The following is a 22,919-nucleotide window of genomic DNA, read 5'->3' as shown; positions in this document are numbered from 1 at the left end:
TTCGGAATGCTGAGAGGGGAAGAGATGGTAGGTTGGTCTAGTGGTAACATTGTGTTGTAGTTGGCAGAAATGGTGGAGGATAATCTTTTGAATACAATGGCTGGAGGATTGAAACGTCACGACCAGGGGAACTGTATTATTGTTCTGGGAGGGAGGGAAAGGGGTAATGGCAAAATTCAGAAAATGGGTTGGACACAGTTGAGGGCCCTGTACAATGTGTTGGGGTGGGGGGTGGGAATCCTCAGTTGAGGGGAAAGGAAGACATGTTGGAAACGCTGTTGTGGAACTTAGCATCATCAGAATAGATACAACAGTGACGGGGGAGCTGGGAGAATGGAATATTTACAGGAAGCAAAACATGAGAAGGTGTAGTCAGGAAAGCTGTGAGTCAGTGAACTTGTACTGAATATAAATAAATAAACTATTCCCAAAAATGGATTTAGAGAAGCCAAGGAAAAGAACGGAATTGTCAGAGGTGGACCAAGTGGAGGTGAGAAAAGGGTAGAAATTGGAAGCAAAATGGATTAATTTGTCCTGCTCTCCAGCACCAATACAGTCATCAATGTACTTGGAGGTGATATGAGTAGAATTGGAACACGAGATGCTACACAAACCCCCCAAAAAGACAGGCATAACTAGGGCCCAGACAAGTGCCCAGAGCCTATGCCTGTCGCTTATCAGAATTTCAAACAGACCATTCCTTCTGTGATATCCTCTGTCACCCCAACACCTCAACCCCTTCCCATGAAATCACAGAAGCTGTAACACCTGCCCCTTTGCCTCCTCACTTTCCAAGGCCCCAAACTACTTCCAGGTGAAACAACTTGTACTTCTTTCAATTTAGTATACTGTATTTGCTGCTCACAATACTGTCTCCTGTACATTAGGAAAACCAAACGCAGATTGGGTGACTGCTTTGCAGAACATCTCCATTCAGTCTGCAAGCATGACCCTGACCTTCCATAGCTTGCCATTTTAAATCACCACCATTCTGTTACATTGACATTTTTCCTTGACCTGCTGTGTTGTCCCAGTGTAACCCAATGCAAGCTTGAGGAACAGCAGCTCATTTTCAAGTTAGACACTCTACAACCTTCTGGACTCAACATTGAGTTCATCAACTTCAGACCAACAGTTTGTATACAATTTCCCTAGTGTCAGTCTATATCTTGTTCTCCTGTTTCACTTCCAAACAGCACTGACTTTATTCCAATAATTAACACCTATTCTGGATCAATGCTTTGCTCCTTTACTATAACCATTACCACTTCTTTTGCCTTCTGTTCTATGACATCTTGTAATTTAATCCCCCCACCCTTAAACCTATCACTCACACCTTTTGCTACTCTGACCCTCTCCCCTTTTCAACTGCATTAAACTCATCCTATTTGGCACCCCTTCCATGAACATTCACGCCTTCCACCACCAACGAACAGTTGCAGCAGTGGGTACCATCTACAGGGTGCACTGCAGAACCTCATTAGTGCACCTTAGGCAGCACCTTCCAAACCCACAACAGATACCATCTTGAAAGACAACGGCAGCAGATACATGGGAACACCATTACCTGGAAGTTTCCCTTCAAGCCTCTCACCACCCTGACTTGGAAATATATTTCCGTTCCTTCACTGTCACTCAGTCAAAATCCTCGAAGTCCCTCCCTAAGAGCACTGTGGGTGTACCTATGCCACATAAACTGCAGCAGTACAAGATGGCATCTCACCACCTTCTAAAGAACAATTGGGATGGGCAATAAATGCTGGCCGAGCCAGCAATGCCCACATCCTGTAAATTCAATTTTTCAAAATTTCCACCCCTCATTCATTCCGGAGAAGTATCATATTGGATTGAAATAATTCACTCTGTTTCTCTCTCTACAGATGCATTCAGACCTGCTGAGTTTTCCAGCATTTTCTCTCTTTATTTCAGAGCTTCCACATTAGCAGTAATTTTTTTTTTCTTAGTATATTGGAATAGTTGAGTTCAGAGGTTACAAAGGCACGGATGAGAGCACAGTGGTTAGCACTGCTGCCTCACGGTGCCGAGGTCCCAGGTGCGAACCCAGCCCGGGTCGCTGTCTATGTGGAGTTTGCTCATTTGCCCCATGTCTGCGCAGGTCTTACCCCCACAAACCAAAGATGTGTGGGAGTAGGTACATTGGCCATGCTAAATTCCTCCTTAATTGGCAAAATATAATGGGTACTGCAAAAATTAAAAACAAATTTTAAAAATGGTGGTGCAGTGGTTGACACTGCTGCCTCACGACACCAAGGACCCGGGTTCGATCCTGGCCCTGGATCACTGTCCGTGTGGAGTTTGCACATTCTCCCATGTCTGCGTGGCTCTCACCCCCACAACCCAAAGATGTGTGGGGTAGGTGGATTGGCCATGCTAAAATTGCCCTTAAATTAGGAAAAGAATTGGATACTTTAAATGTTTTTTTATTTTAAAAAACAACGGCACAGATGAGACATTCAGCAACATATGAGCTGAACCAGGAGCAGAGATGGGAAAATTTCGAGTGGAAGAGGGTGATAGATGGGAACCTCAGGCCACAGTCGTACATTGTAAAAAAAATTATTTCTTTAAGATAAGGTTTTTCACAAATGCATTTATCAGTTTGATACCAATAAAATAAAAGATCACTGCTGGAATTTTGTACATTCCATGTGCTTAGACCTTGTGTTACGTTTAGTTGGAGGAAAGTTTTGTTCATCTAAAACCGGTGACGAGAAGTCTGACAACAGAGCCAGCGCTTTGTTGCAGCCGAAATAAGATCTTAGGAAAGCTGGCCAACCGCAAATGGGGAACCGACCCAAGAACATTACCAACAACTGCTCTCAACCTATACCATTCAGCAGCTGAATGTGCCGGCCCAGTCTGGGAAGGCTCTCTCCATGCCAAGAAGTTGAATCATGCCCCTGGCTGAAACCCACTAAAGTAAATGATCTGTACCTGGTTGATGGTATTGCTGCACCTGCCATAAGGAGACAAGTTACATCAAGAGTAGAACAGACGGGCAGCACGGTGGCCTAGTGGTTAGCACAACCGCCTCACGGCGCTGAGGTCCCAGGTTCGATCCCGGCTCTGGGTCACTGTCCGTGTGGAGTTTGCACATTCTCCCCGTGTATGCGTGGGTTTCGCCCCCACAACCCAAAAATGTGCAGAGTAGGTGTATTGGCCACGCTAAATTGCCCCTTAATTGGAAAAAATAATTGGGTAATCTAAATTTATTTTAAAAAAGAGTAGAACAGACAAAGCAGTCCAGTTACCCTCCTCATCCTCTTCCAGAAAATCTAGCAACAAAGAGTCAGCTTCTAATATACTGTCCGGATCCTAGAGGAACCCATCTCACCAGGAGACAGGAAAACGAGGTCTACTCAGCTGTGTCCCAATTGCATAAGGATTGGTGTCGCTCACTACATGGGGCTTATGGAACGTAGGGATACAACCAAATTAATTATGTCAAATATGACTGTGGAGAGGAATCCCAGATGATGAAACATCTGCTAGAATTCTATCCATGGCCAGAGCTAAGCAGCCGTGAAAGTCTGCAACTCTCGACTCAGAGCCTGTGTGAAACTGAAGTGAGGATGGATGCACCAACAGAACAAGAAGATCTGAGGCAGTGGAGGAGTTGAGAGAGACAGTGATAGCGGCTGACTGATTGAGACACAGCCAAGTGGGCCATGTTTTTCTGGCTCCTGGAGTCCTTAGGGGCGTGAATCTAGGTTGTGGGTCAGAGGTTTAGCATCACAGAAGTTAACAAGTGTGTAAAGACACTCTTCCTGATTTAAAAGGCTGCTCAGAGCAGTCTGTTTGGAGCAGACCTAATAAATAATGCAAAGTAGTAGTTAAGTCACAGCAAAGCAGCACAAGTTATGCCATGATATATCCCAATGAGATCATCAGTAAAGGCTCACCCAGAGCCATTTCTGGCGAACCAGAAGTACAGGGTTCTAGTGTAAGCCAGCAACCTGTAACTTCAAACTCCGTTACAGCCTTCGATAGCTGTGAATGTTTCAGCATGCACCACTATTGGGATCGGAAGATCTGGCTATTATTTTCACTTGATTACTCACATGATTGTCTGTTGTTTGTGTTTGTTTATTCTGTGAGGTCCCGTGAGCATTGGCACCAGGGACCCAGGTTTGATTCCCAGCTTTGATCACTGTCTGCGGAATCTGCACATTCTCTCTGTGTCTGCTCCGGTTTCCTCCGGGTGCTCCGGTTTCCTCCCACAAGTCCCAAAAGACGTGCTTTTTAGGTGAATTGGACATTCTGAATTCTCCCTCAGTGTGCCCGAACAGGCACCGACCGGAGTGTGGCGACTCGGGGATTTTCCAGTAACTTCATTGCAGTGTTAATAAGACCATTAGACCATAAGACGTAGGAACAGAATTAGGCCACTTGGCCCATCGAGTCTGCTCCGCCATTTAATCATGGCTGATATTTTCTCATCTCTATTCTCCTGCCTTCTCCCCATAACCCCTCACTCATCCCCTTATTAATCAAGAAGCTATCTATCTGTCTTAAAGATGTAAGACTACTTGTGACACTAATAAAACATTTTATTATTACTGAACAAATCCCTTGCCCTCTTATTTTAATCAACTTCTAAAGTTCTGTAGATGCCTTGTAGAATGTGCCTAATAACTTAGCAGTTTGCTTTGAGGGCTGTACCTCCAATGCACTTATTTATGGGGTATATTGGAGTGTAAAAGTATGGGCTAATAAATCATTTGCAATAAGTTTCGAACTGGATAGAAATCCGAAATATCTTGTAAATCAAGCACACTGTGTTAATATGTACTCCAAATGAAACTAACTCAAACGGATTGACTATTTCCCACAATGCCTCAGTTGCTATATATTTGTTGACATGCTCTTCATGTAACATGTCAACAAATAACAATCACAGATCAGGACACTTAAAGGACAAAAGTAAAGCCTTTAAAAGATTACAACACAGAACGCTACTCTGTAACCGTATAAATATTTCTATTGTGAAGTTATTGCACATCTAATGTGCCTGTAAACTACGTGACTGTTGCCACATTAAGCCTACCATTTTATTGTTAAAATATTTATTCGTTTATTAATAAAGATTTAGAACAACTTCCTTTATTGAAATTTGAATTGGAAAGTAAAATTAAATTATTGCTTCGCTTCAGTGATCAGTGAAACAGAACCTGGTATCGCTGCACCAGCAAAACACAATTGTTGCAAGCTGCGATGCATATTGTCCTGCCAGTTATTTCAGCATTGAAAGAGCACCACCACCTGGCTGAAACAGAGTGCAATATGGCACTATCTTCAGAGGTTCAATTTTCTGCTGACGAGAAAAATTGTTTACTTCAAGGGAAAAAAAGGTGCAAAAGCAAGTTCTTTTGATAAGTATCCGTTTCAAGTACAAAAATAGTTTGTCCTTTTTTCAGTGCACTCTGCACGATCAGAGCACCCAAGCAACTTCCATCCACAGCTCTGCAGCTGTGAAGAATTAACTGAGAGCAGCAGCAGAACCACTCATTTGTTTTTCCTTCCTTTAGGGAAACATTTGATGGTCTGGCTGAGATTGATAATCAGCCAAAAGGAGGATTGCGAATCTGCATCTGTATCTTGACACAGAGTTGTGCTGGTTATTAGCATGCAAATATGTTTTATTGTCAAGCTGTGACAGCATGTGCAAAGTATTATTTTCTTTGTGTGGTAAACACATTTTTATTCAACCAATGAATTCATAAAGTACTTTTTCTAAAAATAAATGGATTTCACTGAAGAAGAATTAGTGTATTTAATGACATCTCCCTGATAACTTACAAGAAGTAAAATAGCAGGTCATAAATAACTATTGAGCTGATTTTTAAAATGTGCTTTATGTGTATATTTACTTAACAGGCATCCGCCATCATTCAGTGCGAATCTCTGAAAATTTACTCTTTCACCAAAGTTTGCAATTCTGTCATGAATGTACCAAACCTGGGGGTGGCATGGTGGTGCAGTGGTTAGCACTGCTGCCTCACAGAGCCAAGGACCCAGGTTCGATCCCGGCCCCAGATCACTGTCCATGTGGAGTTTACACATTCTCCCCGTGTCTATATTGATTTCACCCCCACAAGCCAAAGATGTGCAGGGTAGGTGGATTGGCCATGCTAAATTGTCCCTTAATTGGAAAAAAATAATTGGGTGTTCTAAATTAAATTTTTTTAAATGAATGTACCAAGCACAGAAAATCTTAGTGCAGCTTCTGGGTTTTTGACCAGCTGCTGTAAGTGGTACTTTGATTTTATCGGAGTTACTGCTGAGAATGTTGACTGGTATGAAGCACCCTCTGCTCTCCACCCAGAATGGGAATGCCACTTCACTATGACATACCCTTTTGGTGCTCTTGCAGTTTTGCCCACCTGGAGCAATTAATTCTGATTGGTTGAGCTAATCATGAGGCAGCATCTGCTTGCTCTCTCTCCATTCAATGTGCCACGTTGAAATTCTGTGGGCTGGATTCTCCGCACCCTGACGGCATAATCGCAGCCGGCGTGGTGGCGGAGAATCCATTTTCCCGCAATGAATCGGGACGGTGCCGATTCCCCGATTGTGCGTACCCCAAAAAGCGGCATACTCGGGGAGTACGCCGTGCAGCCTAGGACCTACCTGAGATATTGCCAGAGGCCTGCTCCGCCATTCTTCACCCCCAACTGGCCAGAGTCGCGACGGCTAGAACTAATGTTGCCCAGCCGGTCGGTATACTTGCGGGGCGGCTGTGGACTCAGTCCGCGGCCTCCCTGTCGGGGGCGGGCCGATCGGAGGCCAGGGGGATCTTCGATGCGGCCGGGAAATGTTTGTGCGGGCATTGAGGGTCGGGCGCGCGGCCAATCGGGTGGGGGGTTTATTTTTTGGGTCCAGCTCCGCGGTCCGATTCCACCATAGAGCCACCGGCGTACACGGCCTCCGACCGGATGTTCGAGGGCCCTTATCTGCAGCAAAAGCTGCGAGATCTATGCAGGGTCCCTGCTGGCCCCCTGCAGGGCTTAAATTAGTGGTCCTTTCACACCGGTTTTCCTTTTTTTTAAAATAATTTTTATTGAAATTTTTTACAGAAAATATAACCACAACCAATGAAAAGCAACAATAAAACACCATAGTATCTGTAACACCCCCAAGACCGTATCAACGCATGTACCACACCCCCCCCCCCCCCCACCCACCCCCCACCCCAAACCCAGTAAACAACAAGAGAACTTAAAAATAAATTTAAATTAAATAAACAAACATAGTCAACGCCCCCCCCCCCCCCCCCCCCCCCATTTCCCTCCCCCCCGGGTTACTGCTGCTGCTGACCCAGTACCCTATCGCTGAGCCAGAAAGTCGAGGAAATGTTGCCACCGCCTAAAGAACCCTTGTACCGATCCTCTCAGGACAAATTTGACCTTCTCCAGCTTAATAAAACCCGCCATATCATTGATCCAGGTCTCCACACTTGGGGGTCTCGCATCCTTCCACTGTAGCAAGATCCTCCACCGGGCTACTAGGGACGCAAAGGCCAGGACACCGGCCTCTTTCGCCTCCTGCACTCCCGGCTCCACCGCAACCCCAAAAATCGTGAATCCCCAACCTGGCTTGACCCTGGATCCTACCACCCTCGATACCTATCTCGCCACCCCCTTCCAGAACTCCTCCAGTGCCGGGCATGCCCAGAACATATGGGCACGGTTCGCTGGACTCCCCGAACACCTGACACACCTGTCTTCGCCCCCAAAGAACCTACTCATCCTAGACCCGGACATGTGGGCCCGGTGCAGCACCTTGAATTGGATGAGGCTAAGCCGCGCACATGAGGAGGAAGAGTTAACCCTCTCCAGGGCATCAGCCCATGTCCCATCCTCGATCTGTTCCCCCTCCCACTTAGCCTTTAGCTCCTCTACTGACGCCTCCTCCACCTCCTGCATTACTTTGTAGATATCAGATATTTTCCCGTCCCCGACCCAGACCCCCGAAAGCACCCTGTCACTCACCCCCCTCGCGGGAAGCAAAGGGAATCCCTCCACCTGCCGCCTAGCAAACGTCTTTACCTGCAGATACCTGAACATGTTCCCCGAGGGGAGCCCAAATTTCTCCTCCAACTCCCCCAGGCTCGCAAACCTCCCATCAATGAACAGGTCCATCAGCTGTCTGATGCCCGCTCTGTGCCAACCCTGGAACCCCCCATCAATGTTCCCCGGGACGAACCGATGGTTCCCCCTTAACGGAACCTCCATCGAGCCCCCCACTTCCCCCCTATGTCGCCTCCACTGCCCCCAGATCTTGAGGGTAGCCGCCACCACCGGACTCGTGGTATACCTCGTAGGAGGGAGCGGCCACGGCGCCGTTACCAGGGCCCCCAGGCTTGTGCCTCCACAGGACGCCATCTCCAACCGTTTCCATGCTGCCCCCTCCCCCTCCATCACCCACTTGCGCACCATCGACACATTGGCCGCCCAATAATACCCCGAGAGATTGGGTAACGCCAGCCCCCCACCATCTCTACCCCGCTCCAAGAAGACCCTCTTCACCCTCGGGGTCCCATGCGCCCAAACAAAGCTCATGGTGCTGCTAGTCACCCTCCTAAAAAAGGCCCTAGGGATAAAGATGGGCAAACACTGAAAAGGGAACAAGAACCTCAGGAGAACCGTCATTTTGACGGACTGCACTCTACCCGCCAGCGATAGTGGCACCATGTCCCACCTTTTGAATTCCTTCTCCATCTGCTCCACAAGCCTGGTAAAATTAAGCTTATGGAGAGTCCCCCAACTCCTGGCCACCTGCACCCCCAGGTATCTGAAACTCTTCACTGCCCTCTTAAACGGGAGCCTTCCAATTCCCTGCTCCTGATCACCCGGGTGCACTACAAATACCTTGCTCTTGCCCAGATTCAACTTATAGCCCGAGAAGCTCCCAAACTCAGCCAACAGCTCCATCACCCCCGGCATTCCCCCCTCTGGGTCCGCCACATACAACAGCAGGTCGTCCGCATACAGCGATACCCTATGTTCCTCCCCACCCCGCACCAGACCCCTCCACCTCCCCGACTCCCTCAGCGCCAAAGCCAGAGGTTCTATCGCCAGTGCAAAAAGCAAGGGGGAAAGGGGGCACCCCTGCCTGGTCCCACGGTAGAGCCTGAAGTACTCTGATCTCCTTCCACTGGTAACTACACCCGCCATCGGGGCCTCGTAGAGCAACCTCACCCATTTGATGAACCCCTCCCAGAATCCGAAACGCTCCAGCACCTCCCACAGGTACCCCCACTCAACTCTATCAAACGCCTTCTCTGCATCCAGCGCCACCACTATCTCCGCCTCCCCCTCCACCGCCGGCATCATAATAACATTTAACAATCTCCACACATTCGTGTTAAGCTGTCTTCCCTTGACAAATCCTGTCTGATCCTCGTGTATCACCCCTGGCACACAGTCCTCTATCCTGGTGGCCAGGATCTTCGCCAGCAACTTAGCATCCACATTGAGGAGCGAGATTGGCCTGTATGATCCACACTCCAAGGGGTCCTTATCCTGCTTCAGGATCAGAGAGATCAGCGCCCGTGACATCGTCGCCTGTTCATGAAGCTCTCCATCCCGCCCACCGGTGGCTCCGACCGGTACAGTTCCTCGTAAAAGTCCCTGAAGACCCCGTTCACCTCTGCCCCCTTCTGCACCACATTCCCACCCTTATCCGTCACTCCACCAATTTCCCTAGCCGCATCTCGCCTGCGGAGCTGATGCGCCAACATTCTGCTCGCCTTCTCCCCATACTCATACACCACGCCTTGCGCCCTCCTCCACTGTGTCTCCGCCTTTCTGGTGGTCAACAAGTCGAACTTGGCCTGCAAACTACGCCGTTCCCCCAGCAACCCCTCCTCCGGGGCCTCCGCGTACCTCCTATCCACGTCCAGGAGCTCCCCCACCAGTCTCTCCCTCTCCCTCCTTTCCCTATGGGCCCGGATTGAAATCAGCTCCCCCCGGATCACTGCTTTCAGAGCCTCCCAGACCATCCTCACCCGGACCTCCCCCGTGTCGTTGGTCTCAAGATACCCCTCAATACTTCCCCGGACCCTCCTACACACCTCCTCATCAGCCAGCATCCCCACATCCAGGCGCCACAGCGGGCGCTGGTCCCGCGCCTCCCCCATCTCCAGATCGACCCAGTGCGGAGCATGGTCTGAAATTGCTATGGCCGAATACTCGGCATCCTGCACCTTCAGGATCAATCCCCTGCTCAGGACGAAAAAATCTATTCAGGAGTAAACCCTATGCACATGGGAGAAAAAGGAATACTCCCGCGCCCTCGGCCTTCCAAACCTCCAGGGATCCACCCCTCCCATCTGGTCCATAAACCCCCTCAGCACCTTGGCCGCCGCCAGCCTCCTACCCGTCCTTGAACTGGACCGGTCCAGTGGGGGATCTAGCACCGTGTTAAAGTCTCCCCCCATGATCAGGCCCCCTGCCTCCAGGTCCGGAATGCGGCCCAACATGCGCCTCATAAAGCCAGCATCATCCCAATTCGGGGCATACACATTTACCAGCACCACCTTCTCTCCCTGCAGCCTACCCTTCACCATAATAAATCTGCCCTCCTTGTCCACCACCATCTCAGACGCCTCGAACGCCACCCTCTTCCCCACCAGGATCGCCACCCCCCCCCGGTTCTTCGTATCTAATCCTGAGTGGAAAACCTGCCCCACCCACCCCTTCCTCAGACGAACCTGGTCCGCCACCTTCAAGTGGGCCTCCTGGAGCATAGCCACGTCCGCCTTCAGCCCCTTTAAATGAGAAAATACCCGAGCCCGCTTAACCGGCCCATTCAGCCCCCTCACGTTCCAGGTGATCAGCCGGATCAGAGGGCACCCCGTCCCCCTCCCCCACCGACTAGCCATAGCTCATCGACTGCTCGCTCCAGGCCAGCACACCCCGCCCGACCCGTTCCCCATGACAATACCGCTTCCCCTCTACCCCCCCAGGCCCACACCAGCTCTCTCCTGGCCCTTCCAGCAGCAACCCGGTATCTCCCCCCCCCCCCCCTCCAAGGCTAGGACCCCTCCTAGCCGCGACGCCCCTCCATGGTACTTCCATGAGTCAGCTGACTTCTGCTGACCCGGCAACTCCCGCCAATACCCGCCCCTCCCGACATGGGGTCATCCCCCCCTCCTGCCACACCTCCTTGGCACCGCTTCAGTGCGGGAAAAAACCAGTAGAGGCCACACCCCCACCGCCAGCTCCACCCCCCCCCCCCCCCCCCCCCCCCCCGCCCCGCAGCGCGGGAAACCAGAGGAAAGCCCGCGCTTTCACACTGCCCCACCCCACCCTTCTGACACAGCTCCCCAAATTCCAGCTCCACCCCATCCCCCAGCCCCGCACAGAAGAGGAAAAAAAACAAACCCCCAACATTACCCACATAACACAAACCCATACCCAACAGACCCTTCCGGAAACAGAGCAAAAACCAGCATAGAAAACACATGTCAAAATTACAAAAACAGCAACAGCAAAAACAGCAACGACCGTAGTACACCGGGCCCCGCAGCCCCCAGACCCTAGTTCGAGTCCAGCTTCTCCATCTGTTCAAAGGCTCACGCCTCCTCCGGGGACTCGAAGTAGTGGTGCCGGTCCTTATATGTCACCCACAGACGCGCAGGCTGCAGCATTCCAAATTTGACCTGCTTGGCATGCAGCACCGCCTTCGTCCGGTTAAGCCCGGCCCGCCGCTTAGCCACCTCCGCACTCCAGTCCTGGTAGATTCGCACCGAATTCTCCCTCTTGCTGCTCCTCTCTTTCTTGGCCCAGCGCAGCACACACTCCCGGTCGCTGAGTCGATGGAACCGCACCAGCACCGCCCGCGGGGTTCATTCGTCTTGGGCCTCCTGGCCAGCACTCTGTGGGCTCCCTCAAGCTCCAGGGGCAAATGGAAGGACCCCGCTCCCATCAACGAGTTCAGCATCGTGGCCACATAGGACGGAAGATCCGACCCCTCCAGCCCCTCCGCCAGGCCCAGGATCCTCAAATTCTTTCGCCTCGTGCCAAAGTCCAGCTCCTCCAAGCGGTCTTGCCACTTTTTGTGAAGTGCCTCGTGCAACTCCACTTTCCCCACGAGGACCACGGCCTCCTCCTCCCGCTCAGCGACCTGCCGCTGCAACTCCTGAATGGCCACCCCCTGGGCTGTCTGGGTCTCAAGCAGCTTGTTGGTAGTCGCATTCAGGGAGTCCAGCAACTCAGCCTTCAGCTCCGCAAAACAGCGCAGAAGAGCACCTTGCTGCTCCTGCGCCCACTTCCACCAGTCCTCGGGTGCTCTGCCGGCCGCCATTTTGTCCTCCTTCCCCCGCTTTTTCTGGGGAGCTGCTGCAGCCTTTTCCTTTGCCCCACTCCGGATACGCACCATAAATTTCGGGGAATGTTCCTCCAAACACCTTCCCCCACCGGGAATCGTCGGAACAGCGCCGTTTGGGGCCCTAAAACAGGCCCGAAAGTCCTTTAATAGCGGGAGCTGCCGAACGTGCAGCTTAACTCCGCATCACCGCAACCAGAAGTCCACGGCAGTTTTTCTGGCGCAAAATTCCACCGCTCTGACGCCGGATGGGGACATAGTCCCAATAATGGAGAATCCAACCCTGTGTTTTCCCATGTTGCACACCATTTTAGAAGATGAGCAGTAATCAAAAAAATAAACTACACTTAACGATGAATAAAAGCCACACATTCTGCCTTAAGTCTTAGCATTTTACCATAAAGGCACACATAGGTTAAAGTGAGTGTGCATATGCTGTGCATTGAATATTAAGATCACTTTTTTTATTTAATCAAAATTGCATTTAGCTACATCTGGATCTCCAGTTGCCATGTGTGGCTAGTGACTAACATATTGGACAACATTGATTTTAAAACAAACTCCTCACTTAATAATGACCCAATAAATAACCTGATGCCATTTGCCACCTAGGGTCGCACACAATTAATGTCCTCTTGGAGAAGAGCATGGAAGACGACCAGTGGGCAACTTGTTGATGGAGTCCGTGTCTTCAGGAAAGAGTACATTTCCATTGGACTAATCTTCCACTGTTTACGCTCTTAACTATATATCTTTTTCTTTCTGTTAGGTGTTATTGCTGTGGTAATCTTCACCATCCTTTGCACGTTAGTCTTCTTGATCCGCTACATGTTCCGCCACAAAGGAACCTACCACACCAATGAGGCCAAGGGGGCCGAGTCTGCCGAGAATGCCGATGCAGCTATAATGAACAATGATCCCAACTTCACAGAAACCATTGATGAGAGTAAAAAGGAATGGTTCATCTAAGATGATTGCGGGAAGGTTTTCCACTGATGTTATTTTGGTGATTCAGGAAAGATCAGCACAAATGAACCAAAATGGAAAACACTCACACAAAAAGAAAAAGAGAATAAGATTCAAAAGAAACCTAAATATATGATACTATGGATTAGCACCAGTTTTGAAAATAAATTTCCCAAGTATGTGAATACTAATTGGAATGTATTCACAGTTCAGAACAAAATGCTGATAGTCTAGATGATTACACATATGCCAAATACCCAGTGTAAATATGTTTTATGTAGGTCACACAAGTATAGATTATATGTTTTTGTTGCTGAAGACGCTTACGAAGTTACTGTATTTTACAATGAAAACAGATAAATCTTCATTGCCAGAGTTTGTGCAAAGAATGATTTGGCATGCTGTGGTTAAAAACCTGTTTTTTATTACCATTTAAGCTGGTTGCATATTTCTTTTTTCAATTTCTGGTTTGTTTCTTAAAAAAAAGTTTATTCTCTAGAGCTATTTGACTGGCAAGATATGAATAAATGGTCACAGAGATGTGCGTTTAGACCTACATTCTTGAGTGTATGTGTGAAGGAAAATATGTATGACCAGAGTGCATGATGGGAACTACCAGAGTTCTGTCTTCACCCACGGTGCCCTGAGTAACTGGAAAAATACTGAAATGTACACAGCAAATAATTTTAATCTTTCATTTGTATTGCTCAATGAATTCTGTTCTTGACCTTTTATCACTGTATATATTTTTTATTCTTATATTTTATAAATGTTCATTATCTTGTCCATTTCTAGCCTTTTATGGTAAAACTTTGTGTGGTGCAAGTAAACATTGTTTCTGCTATTATGGAATTGCTTCATTGACAAGGAAACAGTCACTGCTACAAACTAGTCCATGAGGTAGAGCAGGGTTTCCGTTTGCATGCTTAGGGAGTCCAGGATATTTACATTGTAAAAGCTCAGAAGTACCTGTATTTGCCTTTGGACTGATGGGGTGTGATCCATTGTATTCTAATTTAATAAAAACACTCTTACATATGGTGTTTTCTGTTCAGGAATTTAGGATAGTTTATAAATTTTGGAATTTACAAATTGTGTCATGCCTTATTTTAAGTATGTACTGTAGTTTGGTTAAAATTGAGAGGGGGAATACAACATTAAAAGAGCCTTGCTGTACATGTGTGTTTTTTTTTGATGATGCTGATTGTTGATGAGATATTGGTCTGGATAGCAAGGTAATGTGACATTAATTCTGACATAGACTGAGGATCCTTCCTGACACAACTAGAGACCTGATGGGACATGCTGTGCTGTGCAGTGACCTTAAACCACTACCTGAATCATTTTGCAAGTCATCGAATCTGTGCAGAGCAAAAGGATGCCATTCAGCTAATCAAGGCAACGCCAACCCTTTAAAAGAGCATCCTACCACACACTCCCACTCTCCCTCACGGGGAGAGTCCAGACGATCAAAATGAACGTACTGCCCAGATTCCTCTTCCTGTTTAGATCCATCCCAATCTACATCCCCAAGGCCTTTTTCAAAGCGCTGGACAAACTAATCATGGTGTTCGTATGGGGGGGGGGGTAAAAATGTGAGGATCCCAAAGAAGGTCCTACAAAATCCAGGGGGGGGCTAGCCCACCCAAACCTACAATTCTACCACTGGGCGGCAACAACCGAGCGAGTAAGGGGATGGATACAGGAGCCAGAGGCCGAGTGGGTGCGCGCGGAGGAGGCCTCCTGCGTGGGGACCTCCCTCCGAGCCCTCGCCACGGCAGCACTCCCATCCCCACCCAAAAAACACTCCAGCAGCCCAGTGGTGATAGCCACCCTCCAATCCTGGAACCAACTGCGGCAGCAATTTGGCCTGACCAAAATGTCTGACAAAGCTCCCATCTGCAACAACCATAGATTCACACCAGCACTGACTGACGCCACCTTCAAAAGGTGGAGGCCGGATGGAGGGACACTGACAGGGACCTGTACACGGACGGCAGGATCGCAACACTGGACGAACTGACACAGAAATTTCGGCTAGCCGGGGGAACGAGCTACGGTATCTGCAGCTCAAAAACTTCTTACGAAAGGAGACAAGGACGTACCCACAACCGCCACGACATACTACTGGAAGACCTACTGGACGCAAGTATCCTAGATAAAGGGAACTGTAGTGACATGTACGACCGACTGGGAGGAGGACCTGGGGATTGAGATAGGATGGGGACTCTGGAGCGAAGCACTGCATAGGGTCAACTCCACGTGCGCAAGGCTCAGCCTGATGCAGCTAAAAGTTGTACATGGAGCCCACCTAACAAGAACCCGTATGAGTAGGTTCTTCCCGGAGGTGGGGGATAGATGTGAACGGTGCCAAGTAGGCCCGGCCAACCACGCCCACATGTTCTGGTCTTGCCCCAGACTGGTGGAGTACTGGACAGCCTTCTTCGAGGTAACGTCCAAAGTGATGGGCGTGAGGGTGGAGCCATGCCCGAAAGTGGCGGTCTTCGGGGTCTCGGACCAGCCAGATCTATTCCTGGGGAGGAGGGCGGAAGCCCTTGCCTTTGCCTCCCTGATCGCCCACCGTAGAATCCTGTTTGGCTGGTGGTCAGCAGCACCACCCAGAGCTGCAGACTGGCTGTCCGACCTCTCTGAATCTCTCCAAATGGAGAAAATAAAATTCTCCATCCGAGGGTCGGACGTCGGCTTCCACAGAACATGGGAGCCATTCACGCGACTGTTCCGGGAGCTGTTTGTGGCCAACGAACAAGAGGAAGAATAGTCAGATAGCCAAGAATCAGGGGAACTTAGTCAAGAATCAGGGGAGGGTAGCCAAGGCATGAAAGGGGGGAGGGACTGGGGGGGGAGGGGGGGGTAAACCTGAAGAAAGAGGCGAACCACAGAGGGGGGGAGACAGCTGAACCTGAGGAGGGAGATGCGAACCGTGGAGGGAGGGGGGTCAGGAGAGGAGAACCAGCGGGATGGGGCAGGGAAACTGGAGCCGGAAGGAAGGCACGGGGTGCCAAAATGTGCATGACATCTCCAGGAGCGGGGAATGAGGAGGTTGGGGATGGAGGACGGGAGGAGCAGCGGGGGACGGCGGCGAGAATCGTCCGGGAGAGGCGGGCGACGGCGGCACGCGACCCGGCCAGGTGTCGTACACTGTGGTTATCTCCCCGGCACCCAAATGTATATTTCCCCCCAGTCCCCGCCACCCCTGCCCTCCCTTCTCCCCCCCCCCCCCCCCCCCCCCCCCCTGCAAACAGTTGTGTACTTACATGGTGATTATTCTGCCAGATGCACAGAGCTGCCGCTGTCGAGCTGGTGCACAGTATCCCACCAGTTAGTCTATTTCATATTTTATTGTATTCTATGTTGGGGTGTGCCCTTCTCTTCTAAATATGTATATATATATATAGATATATGTTTCTTATTCTGTCTACATAACGGTAATTATACATTGTTCAAAAACCCAATAAAAACATTTATAATAAAAAAAGAGCACCCTACCTAGGCCCAATTCCCCTCACTATCCCTGTACCCCACATAAGGGCAATTTAGCATGACCAATCCACCTAATCTGCACATTTTTGGACTGGGAGGAATCCGGAGCACATGGAGGAAACCCACACAGGCATGGGGGAAACGTGTAATCTCCACACACTCACCCAAGGTCGGTATTGAACTCCGGTCTCTGGTGCTGTGAGGCAACAGTGTTAAACACCGTGCCACTCCTGATCTTGTCCTCGTGCCGTCCTGATCGTAAGTCTATTCATTGAGTAATTATCCCTGAGGCTGCAGACTTTTACTGTCTTAGGAACCTACTCTCCAATTTTTGGTTAACTTTTTCCTACCTCTCTGCCATGTGAGAAAATGGAAGATCTGGTGGGCATGCTTCGGATTCCATCAGAATCCATCATGCACAAAATCCAGATGTGAATGATTACAGGTAGGGTAGGCCAACAGTGTGCCAGGTGACCCTAGTGTAAGACCATGTGGTGTCCATTGATCAGGAGCTGGATTCTTCAGAAATGGGGCTATCTCCCTACGCCAGTGTAAAAACGCTGGAGTTTTACTCTGGAGATACCTTAAAAATATTAGCTATTCACCGACCTGCAGGGGGCTGGCAAGGCCCTAGAGTGCTTCTCACAGCTTCAGCTGTGGATACGGGCCCTTGCACCTCCGGTTCTGAATCCCCGCATGCGCATGGCGGTGGCCTCAAGCGGCCACGCGAACGCGATGGCGGACTCAGCCGTCGGACCTGGACGAGGAAACAAGGTCCCAACGATCGGCCCCGCGCCGCTACATATTCATGCCCGATTGCTGCCCATTAGGCTCCCCCCCCCCGGTACTTGATCCACCCGCCCCCCACCAGGGTGGCCGCAGATTGAGTCCGCAGTCGCCACCCGAGGTTCCCGACAGGACAGACGTGGTTAGAACCACGCCGTCGGGAACGCGGCCAGTTTTGCCTGTAGAATCGCGAGGGGGAGCCTCTGACAATCACCCCCAGCCGTGCCACTTATTCTGCGAGCGAGCAGTTCTCTGGAGAATCGCGGGAGTGGCGCCGAGCACAATTCCCACGTGAACATCGATTCTCCAACCCCGCGCCAAACGCAATTTCGGCCGCGGGGCTGCGGAGAATCCTGCCCAAGGTCTTTCATAACCAATTTGCATTTGTCCTTTATGCCACTCGAGAAGAACAAACAGCACATAATGTAACAAAAGGCACGTAGGCAGCATTTACTTCAAGAGGCATTACAGCATATCTTCACTGAAATAGAAACAAAATACTGTGGATGCTGGAGATATGAAATAAAAACAGAAAGTACTAAAAATACTTATGTCTGGCAGCAGCTATGGATAGAGGCAACAGTTAAATGGGCACGATCTAACAGCAGCGTCGCACCTGGCACGGATCCGTGCAAGCCGGTCGATTGCAGGAGAGGCCAAAATTGGGATCTACGCGGGTGCCGATTGGTTTCCGATCTAACCGGGCCGCTCCAATGGGCAAGTGCCAAATCCCACCTAGACATGGTGAGGTTCCAATTAACACCAATTGAGGCCAATCTCAAATTTGTTAACGGGATGGACCCCCTATCTAACAGCCCCCCGTGATCTAACTGGCTTCCCAGCGAGCCGTGTAGGGGTACCCTTTTAGCACACCTATTTAAAAATGTGAAGCTGGCACAATGGCTGCTGAGGGGCTTGGAAGTGCCGAGTAGCCATCTTCGAAATTAGGCGTGCAGCCCAGGGAAACTGGAGCTGCTGCCCTAGCGCTCTGAGGAGGGGTGGTGGAGCCCCCAGGGGAGATGGACCCAGTCACGGCAACATCAGTGAGAGGTTGCTAGTGGACTGGGGGATGAGGGGCTCAGCATCTGTGAGTCCAACTGGCCACCCAGTTTTTATGTATACCCATAAGGGGAAACTTCAGCTGCTGTTCCACCGAACACCCCCAGGACAGAGCCCTGTCCGTGGTAATATGGTGAAGGTCACTTCAACTCCTGCTGACAGAGAGCAACCTCTGCCTGCACAGCTGGAGGTTATGGCTAATAGGAAATTGGCAATGTTAGTGACACAAGCACTTCACAGCTCTCAAATGGATTCCCATGGGTAGGCATGCCATGTCGCAGGCAAGTGTTATTGCCTAGCATCCCAATCAAACTGTGAGGCCTGGACACTTTGCCTGAACACTGGAGGCATCAACACCACAGAGGCAGCAGCCAACAATCAAATACCTTAGTGCTGGGCCTTAGCACTGGGGATATCCCTGTGACCAGAGTGGATTGGGGAGGGAACCTGAACCAAGTCCAAGTTACGTTCCTGACTGGGGTCTGGTACCCAGGGGCCCCTCCTGTGGCCGGACAGGTCCCGCAGGACAACTGGCTCGTTGGATGGCACCCTGCGAGAACACGGGAACATAAGGCTGGGAGAGGCTTGGAGGACTCGGGTCCCAGGTGGAAGCCATAACTGATTGTCAGTCTCTCACCCTCTCCAATTTCTCACAGATATCACATTATGGGTGATATTGTGGAGCCCGCAGCAGATACCCTTGCAGTGCTGGTGGCATTCAAGGCAGACAACTGCCAGAGAAGACAGCGGCAGCAGTGTCGATACAGGCTCGAGGGGCAGCCGCAGGACCCAACCACCCATCAGGCCGAGGAGGGACGCAGAGGGGGAGGCCAGCGATAGCTCAAGGTGTACAGGAGTCATTGGTTATTTGAGGAGATGTCAGACAGCATGTGCTGCAGTGGGCTCTGCCTCAACAAGGGGACGGTGCAACACCTGTGTTATGTCCTTTTGGACCTGGCACCTTGTGGAGGAAGAGACTACCCACTCCTGATGGTCACTACAGCCCTGAACCTCTACACTTTGAGTTAATTCCAGGGCTTGAGCAGGGACTTTTGTGGCATTTCCCAACCTACAGTCCAGCAAGTACATCCGTGAAGGCACAGATGCACTGTTTGACGGGCAGTTGACAACATAAACTTTGACCTGACCCAAGCCCAATGAGATGCCCGAGCAGTAGGACTCTCTCCCCTCACCAGGATGCCCCAAATCCAGGGGGTAATAGATGGCATACATGTCACCTTGTGCACACCAGGCAGTTCAGGAGTGCCCTTCATCAACAGGAAGGAGTTCCACGCCGCAAACATCCAACTTATGTGCGACCACCACCTCTGGACCATGCATGTGTGTGCACACTTCCCCATGGGGTGGGCATGATAGCTAAATCCTGGAGATCCCTGATATCTCTGAGGAGCACCCCAGGATGATTCGTTGGCTCTTGGGCGATAAAGAGGTCCTGCTGAAGTCCTAGCTAATGACACCAGTACAGAGGCCGGTGACCGATGCAGAGACCTGATAGAACTAAGCCCATGTGTCCATCCGCGCTTTCATTTAGCGGTGGATTGGGCTGCTCAAAATGCAATTCCGATGCCTCGACCGCTCGGGTGGTGCACTCCAGTGCAACCCCCAGAGGGTCGCCCGCTTTGTGATGGTCTGCTGTGTCCTCCACAACCTGGCAGCAGCGGGGCGACATGCTGGAGGAGGAGGAGAATGAAGAGGGGCCAGACCAGGAGGGGCTGGAGGACGAGCGCAGGGAGGACCAATGGAGCAGGTGATGGTTAGAGGACATGCTGCGGCAGTGAGGGTCTGGCATGCCCGGAGGGCCAGGGGAACCCTCATCCACACCCACCTCACAAAGGACGAGGGCCCGTCTGTCATCTCACCCCCTCTCCCCTTCCCACCATCCCCCTCATCCCCCCCCCCCCCACCCAGTCATCCCCCAACCCCCTCCCCCCAATCACACACCACCTCCGCAGTCTCCCTGTTCCACTCTCCCAGGGTCTATGTAACATCACTCCAGGGTGACGGACATGTGTCAGCACTGTGAAGCTCGGTGTTCCTCAATCTATGCCATAGTTTGACTCCTGTCTTTCTGCTTGTAGCACACTCACACTATAACCTCCATGTAGTATGCACCAGGAGGTCCTCAGATCTAGAACCACTGTGCCCAGGGGGCTGGGATCGGGGGAGAGCAGAGGACGGGGTGTACAGGCCAACCCGGAGTGAAGAAGAACATGACAGAGGCTCCATATGTCTCAGGTGTTACATGTCTTAATGGTGTACAATCGAAATCCTAACTGTCCCTCGCTACCGATGGTGCCATTGCCATTCCCCACAACCCCCCCCCCAGTGATCCTCTATCTTCTCAGCTCTCCGTGCTCTGCCATTAGGTCAAGGTGTATCCCCAGAATGCCCATGAGAGGTGGAGGCAACCTGCTGCTTTCCAAGCCCTGTGGCCGTTGATGTCCGTAGCGTGCATCCTCTGGAGGGCCTGGGGTCAGAGGGTCCTGGCCGACTGGTCGGTGATACATGCCTTGCTGTGCCACCCTGTTCCACCTGCTGACCTTATGATGTGCCATTGCCAAGAGGGAGGGACTCAGGGGAGGTGGAGACCGCTTGGAAGGCTCCAGGTGGGCCTTGAGGCATCCCCACCTCCCATAGGGCCCTGGGGGTCACCTTGGGACAGAGGGGCAGTTGGAGGGAGCTCCAGACGTCCATGAATCATCTGGCTCTGCGAGCCCTGGCAGCTTCGTATTGTCTGCACTATGATATTAACACCTCGAGCGATGCTTCTCTGTGACTGAACCATGCTCTGGAGTGCCTCACCATTGTCCTTCTGCATCTGCAATACATTCCTCAGCGGATGGGACATGCTCTGGAGTGCCTCAGCATTGTCCACATGAGACTGGGATATGCTCCGCAGTACCTCGGCAAGGTCCACTTGCGTCTGGGGCACATCCCCCAGTGACTGTGACATGGTAGCGTGGTGTTTAGCACTGTTGTTTCACAGCGCCAGGAACCCAGGTTCGATTCCTGCTTGGGTCACTGTCTGTGCAAGGTTCTCATCCTCTATGAGGAATGATCACGTTCTCCCCGTGTCTGCGTGGGTTTCCTTCAGGTCCTCTGGTTTCCTGCCACAAGTCCCGAAAGACGTGCTTGTCAGGTGAATTGAACATTCTGAATTCTCACTCAGTGTACTCGAACAGGCGCCAGCATGTGGTGACTAGGGGATTTTCATAGTAATTCATTGCAGTGTTAATGCAAACCTACTTATGACACTAATAAAGATTTTTATTGGTACCAATTAAAAATGAATTATCAACAGGCAGAGAAGAGTCACTAACAATCTTCACTCTCTGGCTCCCAGGTCCTCTCTGCCTGAGCCCCAGCTTCCAGGGCCCTGTGCTTTTTCCTCATTGGTTGGGGTTTCCTCACTCCCACATGCTAGGCCCTTATCTCTGGTTTAACCCCTCATTTACTTTCATTGTCTTCTAATTCTCAGCTGAGACCTCCTGGTTTGTTCAAATGAATGTCTGTTACTCAGAGGATGATTTGTGAAACAAACATTGGACATTACTTAAGATTGATTGGTGCCTATCAGAACTAGTTTAGCATCTGCGTGCGCAGTCTTACGAAAAGTTCTGGATATGTTTTCTCACATTTTGCTGTCTAATAGTTGGTGGAGACCTTAAGAATTGAATAGTTGATTAGACAGGGAACAATATGTTCTCAGTGCTGAATACACTTGAATACAATGGTTAATTCATTATATGAGAAAATGACTGGGTTCCCACATTTAGGACACTTTTAGTATTTTGTTCCTTTAGCTATAGGCATTCAACTAGCAACTATATGAATAAACTAGAAATAAAACTATACTTTATCACCCTTAAATGTTTGCCACTGAATTTCTAATAGCCTATTCCTGAACCTAATTTACCAATTCACCTCAGCCAGGTCAGCTTTCATGCCCTCATAATTGCCTTTATTTATGTTTGAATACATAGGTGTAAATGTTCCAGCCCTGCCACCTGCAGGAATCGTCCCGGGTGGGTCGGAAAATTTGATGGATCATTTAACGGCCCATTGACCTCAGACGGGAATTTTTAGTCTTGGGGATGGGACATAAAATATCACCCATAGTTTCAGATCCATTTCTCTCCCTGTAAACTGAATGTAACGTTCAATCATATTAGGGGCAGCTTCACTATAAGATTATTAATTACTCCCATCTCATTGCACAATACCAGGTGTAGTGT

At 50.2% G+C, this 22,919-nt stretch overlaps 1 protein-coding gene across 1 annotated transcript in view; it reads left to right on the top strand.

Moving 5' to 3' along the window:
• cntnap2a (contactin associated protein 2a) overlaps positions 1-14,493 on the top strand; it is a 2,445,269-nt gene extending 2,430,776 nt beyond the window's left edge. Inside the window, exon 24 of the mRNA XM_038797786.1 lies at positions 13,121-14,493. Coding sequence (XP_038653714.1) covers positions 13,121-13,320 — 200 coding nt within the window. The 3' untranslated portion in view covers positions 13,321-14,493. The remainder of the gene's footprint in view (positions 1-13,120) is intronic.
• The last annotated feature ends 8,426 nt before the right edge of the window (positions 14,494-22,919 follow it).

Source organism: Scyliorhinus canicula, chromosome 5, assembly GCF_902713615.1.
Source record: "Scyliorhinus canicula chromosome 5, sScyCan1.1, whole genome shotgun sequence".
Classification (NCBI taxonomy): Eukaryota; Metazoa; Chordata; class Chondrichthyes; order Carcharhiniformes; family Scyliorhinidae; genus Scyliorhinus; species Scyliorhinus canicula.
Note: the sequence above shows the minus strand (reverse complement) of the source record. Positions and strands in the feature narration are given on the sequence as shown.